Raw genomic sequence first — 14,360 nt, 5'->3', positions numbered from 1 at the left:
GATCGAAAAATGCCTAAGAACTTTTTTACTCGAAATCGTATCGCGGATCGACGTTCATTCACTCCAGTTCCCTTCGAGTAACACCCTCTATATTTAAAAGTCTATATTTATGAAAAACGATGAATAACACCCATCGAGTTTGATCCAATCACAATAAATGACACGTTGAAAAAAAGGGTCTTCAATCACGCCCCACACTAAGCTCGTGGTCATTAAAGCCGGCAAAGTTTTGATTAATCGCGGCGAGAGAGTCACGCTATGTTATATTCCAATTTATAGTTGTTGGCTCGTAAATGTGGGCTGTCCTAGCACGAGTACTTTGCTCCCGCCCGTTTTGGACATCACGAAACAAACTTTTCTATCGAAATATAGGTAGAAACGTTTGTATCAACGTGAAGTACTGAGTTTCTAGTTAATTTGTAAAGAAATGAGGCTAAAAGCGTTGAGAATCTGTTGAGAAAAATTGCATAAGATTTTTCGGTCCAATTTTTCGTTTTCCTGTTAATTTAGAAACATTTTCGAACTTAGGTGGCCTGAAAAGAGCATTTTCGGTAAGGTTTTCATGTATTTGAGATTCCTGAAACTCCAACCTGCTAAGAAAGATAATATCCAAATACTCGAAGCTCTCAGAAAGCCTCGAGGAGTTGCTCGAACTTTCTAGAACCCAATCGAGCCTCGGAGACTTGTTGAACCTCATAAAACTTATTATAACTCGTCAGGCCTCACAGCGACCTTCGAAAATCTGTCAGGATCCCCTGGAACTCGTGTTATCTGCTCCAAATCTATTTAAACCACCTGGAGCTCGTGCGATACCTCTGGAGTCCGATCGCATCAGCTGGAGGTCCGTCCGGATCGCTTCGCTCACCTTCGCTTCTACATTTCCAAGGAATTTCGATAAGCCCAAAAATTAGAAACGCATCCGACAGCTTCGGGAGGTTTTGGAAAAAGCGTGAATCTACCGAAGCCATTTTTTGTGCTGCTAAAGCAGTGAACTGAGAAAATGCGAAATACCTTTCTACTCCGGTAAGGGAGGGGTTGTGAGATCCAGTCAATAATAATCCGAGGCGAGAAAAAAGCTCGGTTATCGAGTCACGCTCATCTCTCGTTATGGTAAACACCCCCCGTCGTCGCGAAAAGGGTTTGAGCTAAGAATTTTTTCCGCGATAACGATATTAAATAGTAATATAAATAATTCAACATCCGAGCTTTCATTACGCGGCTTGCTTTCCACGCCTGATTTTGCTCCCTCGACCCTGACGCCGGCAAAGAGGGCGGGGATGAGGCACTTTTTCCCCTCGACGACGTCGAGCTACCTTGGTCCATTCTCACGAGAGCTGCAAAAATAGGTTTTCGTGAATGAACAATAAGGCGACCACCCCTGACTCCGGTATGCTGCATGAACTCCGGATACCGAGGAAAAAAAAAACTTGGAACCCCACCGAGCTCTCTTAAAAGCGTGTGAACAAATAAAAACGCGAATGGAGTAAGATGAAGAGATAAGTACCACTGGATGCTGTTTTTTAGCTCATTTTTTCACAGAGGTACATTCATAAGAGCCATTACCTGTTACGATCTTTCTGCTCAACAGCTCGCTTTTTATTCACTTCTTTTTACCCTCCATTCGAAACCTCCCTACCGGGTATTTTTCACCTAGTTTTATACGGAATTAAGAGAACATTTGTTCCGAACCTTTGATGAATAATCCGATGAAGTTTCGGGTTGAATTATTTTACTGGTGCAAATTCGCACCAGCGGAATTTCAATTAAAGAGAAACATTGGGAATGACGTTTCGTTTCATTTCAATTTTTCCGGCGAGTTTGGCATCGATGCTTAATTTGAAGATCGCCGGGTTACTGAGCAGGAAATTCCACCCCAAAATCATCTACTTATGTCTGCATTCCGGATTTCATTTTCAGCTCGAAACCAGAGTTGAAATCCTGTAACACTAATATTCATATCTGTGTGAGATTTAAAGATGATCAGATAAGTTTAAGGTTTGAGGGTTAATGAAAAATATTTTGTTCTGGAGGTTTTCTCTCTGCGGAGTGAGACTGTACTAAAAATGTTCTCGATTTTTTACGAAAGAGGGCCGAGATGAGGCTTCGAAAAAGGCTCACAGATGGCGCCACACGATACTTCCCTGAAAGTGCGCCCACGTGATTAGCACTCGTAAGCTCCGCAGGACGCATGCATGGAAAAAAAAGTTCTCAAGGTCGAAAAAGCGAAAAAAAATTATATCTACGCCTTCTCAATTAACAATTTTGAGCAACAAATTCATTGAAAATCGGGCAACGGATATAATTTGAATAGTTTTTGTTATAAAATAAAAAATTATAATAAAAAAAAATATATTTTGATGCAAAAAATGTTGGAAATGGAATGTTTGTGGACTGATGCATTTTCTTTTTGAAATTTTTCATTGCAGGTGTGGAACTGTGGATCGGTGGCTCAAAACTCGGCCCCAGGAGTGGCCCGGGGGCTTACCCTGGGGACCTGAAAACTGTCGAAGAGTTAAGTGGAAAAAAAGTGGGGCTGAAAGCTCCTGTGGCTGCAGAAGGCTGGGGCAGCTAAGGCCTCGGCAGCGTAGCAGCAAAAATAGGATCATCATCAGGAGGCGAGCGCTATGAACGCCAGCGTCAACGTCGAGAGGAACTCGTGGCGGTTACCTCCCGACGAGACCGTCCAGGTCGCCGATCCTCGCTCAAAGTCTGCTCAGGTAAAAGAGGTAATCGATTCAGGCTCACACCTTCGTATCGGTGTTGCTCGAGTGTATGCCTGACTCGTTGTTTCGTCTTGTCTAACTAATTGCAATTTATCGTTCAAAATGGCGCCTCCCATTTTCCAGGTTCCAAATCGTTATTTCAACATTTTTTTCAACTCTATTCTTTTTCAAATTTCAGTATTTCTTTCGCTCTAATTATTTCATCAGTGTCAATATCAGTTCAACAAATTTAGTGACAAAAAATAATCAAATGCGATTAAAATATTCTCTGTTGAAAAATCTTAACGAAAATTTCATTTTTTCCTTTATTCGACAATGATTTTTTACACAAAATCATATTTTTTTATTGAAGTCGACTCTTTTTCGATGATTTTGCTGACAATGATACTTTTCATTGATACCTCACACCAAACAAATGATTTTCATTATTGATAGCATCCATGCTTGAAGTACGTGCACGTGATGAAATTCCTCGTCGTCACAAACACACTGGAATGTTGTCCCGAATTGTGTGTCTATGTCAGACCTGACACTGTAAAATGATCGTGTTTTTATTGTTGTGTGTCAAACTAGAACTTCTCATGTGGTTAATCGTTCACACCGTTGACAAATGAACGTTGAGCGTATCTACAAATTTTTTTTTCCAACTGCTAATAAACTCGAAGGAATTTCCTCGATTTATCTTTTCCAGAAGAATTGATTCCTCAGATGCGATTCTCCTTCTATTTTGTATATACGCGCACGTAAGAATTTCTCTCCGGGTTGGATCGAGTGATGGAAATACCGTGATTCGACGATACAAATCTCCTTACGACGCGTGACTAACATTCTAAGAATCGAATTCGCAGACGTTTCTGAATAAAGCTTCACCTAAATTGAGATGAGAATCGAGCTGCATCACTTTTTCGAGGGATTTTCATTTGTCTCGAATTCTATTTGAGGTGAATGAAAAATTCACGACTTTTTCATCGCTGGTCATTATTTTCTAACGAAAAACCGTTTTAAGGCTTAAAGCTTCATTCAGATCGAATAAAAATATTTTTCATTCCATTCGTTCCCCCAATTTTCTTGCAGACGAAGAATCAAGGAAATTGAACTTGAGGTATTTCATCGACAATAATGACTGTTGAAAAAGAGGTGAGAAAATGATAATAAAAATTGATTTTCTGCATATGAAAAGCAAGGTGAAAAGTCTAGGTGGTGTTGATGTTTTCATTGAAAAACAAAATATGATAAATACTGAGGTCACGTAATTTTGGTGTGGAAAAGTCCACACGTGGACGTTAAATCTCGGTTACGCAAGAAATAGATGTCACGTAACTTCAAGGAAATCCTCAGAGATTGGAAAAATGTGAGAGCACCAAAGTACATTGTGTGTGTTGGAATGAATCGTGCTGCAAGCTTCGTACGTTCCCTTCGAACCCTTTTTCCATGATCAGTTTTACACACTTTATTCTCTAGCAGCCATTTTGTATTTTTTTTTCTCCTGTACTCGTGGACTATTCTGTATTTTTTTCGCACGACCACAGTCCCTCTCTCGTATGTTTTCAGTGCAGAGAATGCCAGACCACGAAACCACCCTCGAGAATTAAAAAGAGAGAGAGAGAGAGAGAGAGAGTAACGAGCTCGTGACAACGCTGCGACGTGATTAATCATTTTCGAAGCGAGCTCGGGCCGGCAAAAATATTTTGAAAAGAGAGCAGGATTTTGTTTTTTCCTCAACTTCGATAAAAACCAATTGATTTTCTGTTGTTTCATCCGATTTTTCATCACTTTCGAAAGTCACCCCTGACCCGAAATTTTTCATCGAGTTGATTGCCACTTGGGTAATGGCTTCTCGCGAAGATCATCGAAAAAATGATTAATTCGATTTGTAATTCGTCAGAGTTATTCGCAATTATTTGAGTGAATGTAGCCGAGTCTCATGAAAGCCAAAATATCTGCCGAATGAATGAAAGCATAGCGAAAAAATTCGGTCGAGCATCGAGTCTGCAAAAGTCATCAAGAATGTGGAAAGTCGACGGCCGAGTTCCTAAGCGAATGCATTCCGAAGGATGCATCGCGAGTAAATATTTGTTCCTGAAAATTTGGGTGTTGTTAGTGGGTCAGTTGAAGTGGAGAAACACACGACAGAATACTTGATGAATTTCATATTCGAGTTGTGAAACTTCGTCGTACGTGTGAGGCTGTGCGAATGGAGAAAACGAGTCAATGAATGCAAAGTGTGAACACGACAGGATAGAGGGAACGGACAATTTCTGCGGTCTCCTCGGTAGCTTCCTCTGGCGCGGTGCTGGGGGCTAGTTGAGCCAAATATTTATGGTAATTAATTCGCCATTATTCAGCTCGTCGAGCGAGGAGAACGAAGAGTCAAGTTTTAATTATGCGTTGGTTCAGGCGAGATAGAAGCAGATAGCAAAAGTGAGAGGAAGAGACGTAAGGGAGCGAGGAAACGAAGTGGGGGCCAGAGATAGGGTGCAAGATAACCAGTGATAACTACGAGTTTGTGTCCCCAACGATATACGAGATATAGATTTTGAGGGCGGGGGGGTTTTGGCCCCGATTTCGAAGCATAAATATTTTTCCCCACTGGCGTAGACCACGCGCAAGTAAACATCCCTCTTTCTCCGAGTGCATGTGTGGATGTATGCGAATGGGATGTAGAGAGACGGTTTTGTGTGTCGGTGAACCTGGAACGTTGGTGAAGAGCCGAACAGCGGAGATATCCCGCGAGCAAGATCACATCGAGCTGCATTATCGAAATATCAATAAAGCAATGTGTCAAAGCAACACGGATAAAAACACAGAAAAAGAAAGAGTCGAGTGTAAGATTAATCGTTTGTGTGATTCTGGTGCGAATGTGAACGATAAGAGCTCGGTGAAGTTGAAAGATCTCGGTGAAGAAAAACAGTGAAATTGTTACTGAAGATATCAACATTACACGTGGAATTGGTAGGTTTTGATTCGTTTGATTTGCAGGTTAGGTCCAGGGTGCAATGAATTTTAATTCAGGATGGTTTAGAACTTGATACGTGAGACTGAATTCGAATAGATCAGCCTCGTTACGCCTGGTTTTGCTGGTCACGTGATCTGCGCGCGCAGCTCTGCTCGTGAGGCGCCATTTTGAAGTCTTCGCCACTTCGAAAACGTCTTTTCTCATTTCTCGGAGACTAAGGGACCGATGACGATGCAACTTGGCTCAATTGGCGTGGATTTGTGGCAAGGATTGATCCCTGGCGTTGTTGGATGAAAAAAAGTCATTTGATCCGTGGAAATGGTTGAGTTGGAATCCTAACCTATATTTTTTGTTATTGGAAACTCCTGCGGGGATCACAAAAACAATTAGGAGCTTGAACTTGATCTAAAGTAAGAGAATCTTTTTACGGTCATCAAAGATTCTGCACGATCGTTTATGATCGATCACGGGCTGAGGGGGAAAAGAGCTCGAGCGAGAGTGTTTTAGAAACGGCGTACGAAGACAATCGTGAAAGCCACGAGCCGTGAAAATTCCGGTTCGATCTCTCAATGATTCCGCTCGGTCGCGTATTCGGTCGAGCGATACGTTATCCCAGTTTGTGTAACGCTGAACTTGCACTTCCCCAATACTGCTTCATTGCGGATGGCCTTCACGGAGAAGGGCTACGTTGTCGACGTTTTCCGATTGAAATATGACCTCTTAACGACCCTCGTAGTAATCGTTAGCGGTTCAGAACTGACGAGAAGCGGAAAGAAAAAAAATCTATCGATTTAACATCCATTTTATTCAACAATTAATTGAGGAACTCGACGAATAACGAAGGTAAACGATTTTAAATTCTGGCATGCATAACAGTATTTTTATTTTCCACTGCCAATTATTGTATTCCGTTGGCTTCGGAATCACTGAGGCATGAGGAAAGCATGAGGTAATATTTCTGCTAATTGGCTGACTCAGGTCTTGTGGGGTGGAAAGCACATTGGAGGAAAGAAAAAAACAGAGAAAAGCACGACCAAATGTAAAAACGTGGTAGGAGCGAATGAGAACGAAAGTGTCTACGAGAGCTTGAGTGTTTCACTTGAAAACGTAAGCTCCATTGCTCCACATACATAGGAGTTCACACAAACACACACACACACACACACACACACACACACACACACACACACACACACACACACACACACACACATGTATCGAGTGTACAAGCCCCTTTTGAATTCCGTGGGGAAACACCGCCTCGTAACTCCTCTTTTCACGCAACAGAGAGCAAAGTGGTAACGACTGCTAGTTAGCAAGATTTTGGTTAGATGTATGTGTACTTTCGAGCTACATATCCACCGTTTCCAGTTGAGTCGAAGTTCATATTGAACCTTGTGAATAAAATAGAGGTATGAATGTATGATAGACCGAAGGGATGATAAATATTCTCAGCACATTTGCTTCTCGTAACTATAACAGTGTATTTAGTACAATTTCTCACGAAGTCCCACTGAATATCCATATTGCGGTATGAGGTATGGTTAGACAGTTGAATTTCAAGAAGAAAAGTCCTGGCACATTTTTTTCTGTGATGCATCGTTGATGAGATATTGCTTAATTGATGATGAGCCAATCGGGAGCGTCGCTACTGAACAGTGGGCGTGGCAAGCGAATCATCGGATTGGCTGACAGTAATTAGTTCATATCTCACGAGCGGGGCATCGCAGCGAAATATCGCTTAAGACTTTTCTCTTCAGAATCTCACGATCTACTTGTCCCATGAGTGAGGCAAGATATTCAGAGAATCACACATTATGATGCTGGCGTAGCATACCAAGTGCCAGCATATCCTTTCTTCAAAGGCTTCGAGTTATAACGCATCCTAAAGCAGTGAAAGGCTAGCTAGGGCTTACCCTAGTTGCTACTTAAAGCCTACTTTGCCAATGTATATAACTGCATAGTGGTTTCCACCACCCACGCGTTTCTAGCGCGCTTCTTTCCCTTCCGGCTCTCTCTCTTTCTCTCTCTCTCTCTCGTGCCCCCCCCCCCCCCCGGAGCGCTGTGTATACGTTTCGACGCCGCGCGGTCTGTAACTGCGGCGACAAAGAGCCCTGAGAGGGTGAGGATGGGTTGGAATTGACGATCGAACGATATATTCACGTGTACGCATACAGGGGGTCCTGAAATCATGACGAAACCAAAGGGGTCTGTTGGATCTTCGAATTCCGCGAGGAAAAGTTCTTTTCCATTTTTCTCTGCGTTGCATCGTTTACGAAATACAGGGGAATTCGTCAGCAGCCAATCCGGAGAAGGTGGGCGGGTCCAGCTCCAAAGGAGGGGGACGCTCCGCCCCTCTCATATCTCGGCTCTCCGCTCGATTGGCTGCCACTAAATTCGTCTCTATCTCGTTAACGCTCGATCGAACAAAAAAATACAAAAGAACTTTTCTCTTCAGAATTTGACAATCTGTTCATCGAGCTGGTTCGAACTCTCGCTACTTCGGTTACCCGCTATATTAATGGATGGTTTGTGGTTAGGGTGAATGCGAGATTCGTGTAAAGGAGATGGAAACATTTCGTGCCAAGTTAAGGGGGATGGAGAGTGAGTATTAGTGTGAGACCTCGAGGAAACCACCAACGAACCACCCCCAGGAGTCCGTAGCTATGCACCAATCTTCTCGATGCTTTTGCTTTCTCCTCTCCGTCGTTATAGCTATTGGCCAAGTCGACACTTTGCACCGAATCACTTCCGGTTATACACAACCGTGCCAACCCATCTGCCTACCGAGGAAGCAGGCTTAACATTTTTATTTTTCTATTTTTTTCTATTTTTTTTTTTTTCATTTTTTACATTCCTTCTTTCTTCGCGCCAGTCGAGGCCAATAACTGGAAGGCCTCGTTCATTCGATACGTATTACTGTGCAAAATCGTGTCGTCCCAGAAGCTCGGAAAATCGAGGCAGAGTGGGTGAGTTATAGAGGGCTGGAAAGACACATCAGGCTTAGTCTAGCATTGTCTCGCCTCGAGCTCGTATCGACTCTTTGCCTCTGTTAATATCTCATGATATATCGACATATATACATTACTTTGTGTGCTTTCATATACGTTACATATTCTCACACACTCAACCGTACATACTTATGGCTACGTATAGATTTATTGGTTCTGCGGACGTGTCGTTGTTGCATGGACATTTTAAAACAAATCTTCGCTAAAGGAATTCCGCCTACACGCTCCGTGTACACTTTAATGTATCAGTAAATAACTTTATCGATGAAAATTTGTCATGACGCGATGCTCACGGCTCCGCGAGTGCTTCGTCAATAGGAAACCTAAAGTGGCGCTAAGCGTTGAGGTGTGTACAATCCTTATTTTCGGGAGCTTACATGACTTTGAAAGCAACCAAATTTCGATGCTAATCGTGCATTTTTTTTTTTTTCATTCTCGTTCAATCGTAGTCACTTTTTTACGAGTGCCGAAAACCTCGAATTCTATCGCGCCTTCCACAAGCCGGAGGGCTCGAAAATTCGATAAAATCAAAACGCTTAATGCTGCGTTTCTATGAATTATTTGTGCGAATGACATTGAGCTGGTCGCGAATATCGTGCTGTGATGCTCAGTTAAAAGTTAGAACCCAGCAAAGTTTTTTTTATTGCAGCACAATTTATTGCCCAACACTTTTTGGGTGGCTGTCAAAAAACTGCTGAAGGAGAGCCCCCAGAAAAAATCTTTTTACTCGAACATCTCGAGAATCTTTGATCGTTTTTGCTCATTGAATTTTCTCATATTTTGGGAGAAAATAGGACCGAGGAAAATGAGAGGAAAAAGTGAATTTGGGCTGCGAGAAAATGAGATGGTCGTAACTGGTGGTCAGTTTCGATAGTCCGTTCACTACTGACCGTATCTACTTTTAGCGAACACTCGTCTCGCGAACGTTCTCAATATATACGAAATGCACGTGTGTATAGACGACAACGACGACTAAATTCACGGTCACAAATGCTCGTGTGAGTTCGCTCTCGCGCGACACAGAGAATCTCTTGTTGCAGCCGGAAGAAACTCACCGAAGCATTGTCAGCTCCTCGAATCTATCTTTGGATCATTTCGTATTCGAGGATTCGTAAAATAGTCGAGCATTGTCTGTCTCCCTGTCTGGATCGTGCGCGCTGCCACGCGAACGTTTATAAATATTTGAATTTTCCTCTCGCCTTCAGAATTCGCTTTGTGATTGGATTTCCGATAAACAAACGTGTGTTTGATCCTCCGGTTCATGTTTCGCCGGTGTTTATTCTCGCGGTAATGCTCGTTCCAAACGACTGCATCGATTCAACTATAGTCCAAGGAATATTTAAAGTTTTACTTAAACTTTTCCACTTCATATCGATACTAGAGCTTCCGTTATTAACTGGCCTTAGTGCCGATGCATAAGAAAAGTCTTCCGACGCTTTACTCAAGCTCGAATTGTCAGAGAAAATGAATTGAATATTTTATTGAGAATATTCGCTTTCCGAAGCAATATTATCAATGATCGCACGAGGTGGAGGCACCGTAGTTGAGAGATGCACAAATTTTCAAACGTATCTAGTAAGTTGACCTCAAATGAGAATAAAAATATTAAATTAAATCTCAAAAATTTCCATTCGTATGATTCTTTCCGTGCGAGTGAAGAGAAATCGAAAAATTTGCATTGATGACGAAACGATTTGAAAATTATTCCTTTCCCCAAAGGGGGTTAGCTGCAGAGATTCCGTTGCTCTTGATATTCCGTGATTTTTCGTTCTACAAAGAACCTTCCGTCAATGAAGAAACGGAACGTTCGAGATCGAATTCCATTTGAAATCGTGTCACGCGAGGAAAAATTGAGGAAATGCGTTCAAAAAGCGATCAGGAATAAACTGATGTCCGCCTGTTTTTCCCCGAGAATGGAACTACGTTCGAAGATTCACGAACAAGTGGATCGTCAAATTCTGAGAAAAAAAGTCGTTGGAAATTTTTTCCTGCGATCCACCGTTCAAAAGATATCGAATGCTTAACGAGCACCAATCCGCTGGGGCTGCGCCACGCCCACTTCTTCCCATCAGCGATCCGGATTGGCGCTCGTTAATCAATCGTTGTCTCTTCAACGGTAGATCGTAGAAAAAAATTCCTGAGGACTTTTCTCCTCAAAATTTGTCCATCTGACCAACTAAATTTAATTAATTAGTAACACCCTGAAAATTCATCAGCAAAATAAAGAAACTAGGACTTTTTGGCTCCTAGCTAATATCGGATCCCGTATTTCTCCAATAAAAGTGAAAATTACGATGAAAAATACCAATTTGTTGGGATATTAATCGAGTCCGATATCGATTCACACGAATAGCTGAGAACAAAAAAAGTTTGCATATTTCCGAACCGGGTGCACTCGTGTTCATCGGAGTTAACAAACTGTATTCGTATAATTATATATACACCGTTGTGGTACATGAAAAAAAAATGTTTTTTTTTCCGAAATGCAGACTACCTTCCATGGATAATTAACGAATTTTTTTTTTTTTTTATCGATTATTGATGCTTTTCTCTATTTTATAGAATCGAGGAGCATATACGTGAAATTTTATCGGAATATCGGATGCTTCGTTTTTCAGGACTTGACGTACGGAGAGGGTGGTCACAACTGGAGAAGCATAATATTTTCGTTGCTGGTGATCGGTCTCGTTATCGCTGGCATCGTCACCGCCATTTATCTTCTAGGGTAAGATTTTCCTGACTATTATAGTAGCAAAAAATTTCAATGAAAAAATCGTTCGACTGGAGCGAATATTTGAAATCGATCAATTCAGTTACGTCAGTCAGTCGTTTTGTTCGATTATTTATGCATCGATGGACACGAAAAGAGAATCCGAATGATAATGATTATCGAATTATTAATGATTAATTTATTGAGGCATTCTATCATTAATTTAACCGTTTGAAATCGGAATAATTGGGAATAAATAATTTCTCATTAAAAATTCATTCACATTGACTTATGAAAGTCGACTGAATGACATTTTTTTTCTTCCTATTTTCACGAATCACTAAATTCATCAATAAATCGATTAAGGCCTGGAGTCGTTTTTATTTTCATTAACAGCTCAATTCTTTCGATCTTTATAATCATTATTTTTGAAACTTTAAATCATCGTTCGATGATTTAAATAATTCATCCAACCGCCATAATTTCGTTGATGAAGCTCCGCTTTAATGGAATAATGATTGAAAACTTATTTTTAATTCTCGTTCCATCCTTGCCACGGTTGCAGGTACGTTGATGAACTTCTTTATTGGAGCGGTAGACGTTTAACTTTGGACGAGTGCCTTAGCGGTGATCTTTCACCCCATCGTTTGCCACCGGCCTGGATATCACATGACAAGTTCGTCTATCAGGCTGACGACGGTTCTCTCGCTCTGCTCGATACTTCAAACAATTCCGTGTCTCTGTTAGTCTCCAATCACACTCTCGTACGTATTACATTCGTTAAGTTCGAATGAACCCTTGAACTGTGCGCTCACCCGAGTACTTCCAAACTGCACACGAGTGCGAGATGAAAATGAGATCCGAAATGCAGACATGACCAGGTGATTTTGGGGTAGAATTTCCGGCTTAATGACGTGGTGATAATTGAATTAACCTCCGGTGTGAAAGTAGGGAAAAAAATTCACTCGAAAATAGGTGACTTCCAACGTTACTCTGTGGATTAAATTTTGCGTATGGTTGAACGATTAAAATTAATGCAAAAAACTGAATTTAAAGGTTAGAGAATCGTTTTTTTTGTTTTCTATAAAACGAGGCTTCGAGTTATCGGAAAAACTTGTCAATGAGACGAAAAAATGATTTTTTCGAACTACGAAATGAACTGAACGCGATAACGTTCTTAATTGATTGGCCTTTCGTTCCACCGTCGATTCCAAACTGTCCTTTTGTCAAGAGCACTGCAATCGAGTCTGTGGGACATTGTCCTTTTGTTCTGTGTACGTTCACCGGGCTCTCTGCGACGTTTCTTTCATCCACGTGACTGAAAGAGTCCGCCTATGCGGATCGGCGTTTTCCACCTCTTGAAAATCGATTGGATCGACCCCCGTCACCGAAAGCTTTTGTCATCTTTCAGTAATGACCGTAATCTCCCTTGTCCCCGAGTCCGATATTCCCACTAATCGAAGTACGTGCAAAAAAACCGTGTTCAAACACACACAAAAGTCAAAATGAATGAACGGAAGAAAGAGAACAAAAATTTTGAAAAATCATTTTAAATACGAAAAAAAAATAACAGGCAGAAAAATACAAAATCAATTAGAGTATGCTGACACAAATTGAAAGTCAACGTTTCAAGACAAAAGTAAAAACGAAAGTTTTCGAGTCGAAAAAAACGAATTTTCGCTTCCGACATAAACCGAGCCATCGAATGGCATGTCGAGGCTTCATTTAGACTCGAAAAATGTTTGTAAAATTTTGAAACTGTCTGCTGCAAAAAATGCGAGTGAACAGACCAAATTCTATTGGCCGTTCAAACTACCTTTATAGAAGCGTGTATTCAACGTGCTGCATGCGTCTGAATACGTGTCACAAACACATCAATTGAAAGTCGAAGGGTTCATGGGACGAGACCACGAGCGAGTCATTCGTGTTTGGGGGTGAAAGGCAAACGGGCGAGGGGCGAAGGGGCGGATTGCATTAGAGGTTTCTGCGGTGAATCCTCACATCGCCGCACGAACCAAAATGACATGTGCCAGATGCATTACCAGCAGGCCATTTTCGTATCTGGTTGAAAATTTTCGCGGACGTGTACAGGCTCCGTAAAGCCGTGAATTAAACGCGATTGGGGGTCGCTTATTTGGTCGTAAATTCGTGAAATTGGCTGCCAGATTTGGAAAGAAAAAAAATAGAAAAGGACCGAGGCCCTTTTCCCTTTTTATCATTTTTTCCCTTCGCTTTTTATCATCACGCTGTTCCGAGCAACTTGAAATTTCACTGAGGAAACTTCCTCAAAGTCTCGCATATATTCTTGTCTTGTTGTACATACATTTGGGGTCCAGGGAATTCGACGTTTTGAAGAAACTATACATGTTTACAAAAGCAAAAGTTCGCGGGATTCTGCACGCGGAGAATGCCGGCTCGGAATTACGCAGCGCGCCACGACGTCGTCGCAATGTTCAAATACTCGCAAAGCTCTTATGGCTAAAACTTTACAAACTTCGTGTTTTTTTTTTTTTTTTTTTTTTTTATTTCATTTTCAACAAAGAGCTTTCGATTTTTCTGTCTTTCATACACTTTCAATATCACATTTGATGGAACACTATTTTTTCATACTATTTTTTGTACGTGCAGAAACATGAGTTGGAAAAGACGCTGATAGAAGTATTGCATTTTTGTGCTCGATAGCCTCGATCTTTTGTGCCAATGTGTACACGGATCGCCGGGCTTGTAAGTGAAAGCAAAGAGCTTTTGTCCTGTATGTATATTGCTTTATCGTAAGCTTCGATAGAAAGGGGAGAGACAGGGAAAGACGAAATGGGAAGAGGAGGAACGGGGATGAGCGACAGAAAGGGGGATGCTGGGAACAGAGAGAGAGAGAGAAAGAACAGAGAGAAAAAGCAGGCGAAGCTGGCAAAGAAAAAGTGAAAGGGGAGATGAAAAGGTAGAAAGTAAAAGAAAAAGGA

At 41.5% G+C, this 14,360-nt stretch overlaps 1 protein-coding gene across 4 annotated transcripts in view; it reads left to right on the top strand.

The window, feature by feature from the left end:
• The window catches only part of LOC122417955 (inactive dipeptidyl peptidase 10), a 98,900-nt gene that overhangs the window by 73,161 nt on the left and 11,379 nt on the right, over positions 1 to 14,360 (top strand). The window contains exons 2-4 of one of the 4 annotated variants that reach the window (XM_043431902.1): positions 2,427 to 2,717; positions 11,309 to 11,415; positions 11,966 to 12,164. In XM_043431902.1, coding sequence (XP_043287837.1) covers positions 2,625 to 2,717; positions 11,309 to 11,415; positions 11,966 to 12,164 — 399 coding nt within the window. In that variant the 5' untranslated portion in view covers positions 2,427 to 2,624. Of the gene's footprint in view, positions 1 to 2,426; positions 2,727 to 8,704; positions 9,037 to 9,834; positions 10,266 to 11,308; positions 11,416 to 11,965; positions 12,165 to 14,360 lie in introns of those variants that run through there. The other 3 variants (XM_043431901.1, XM_043431903.1, XM_043431905.1) reach the window with 3 other exon arrangements.

Source organism: Venturia canescens, chromosome 11 (genome assembly GCF_019457755.1).
Source record: "Venturia canescens isolate UGA chromosome 11, ASM1945775v1, whole genome shotgun sequence".
NCBI classification, from domain to species: domain Eukaryota; kingdom Metazoa; phylum Arthropoda; class Insecta; order Hymenoptera; family Ichneumonidae; genus Venturia; species Venturia canescens.
Note: the sequence above shows the minus strand (reverse complement) of the source record. Positions and strands in the feature narration are given on the sequence as shown.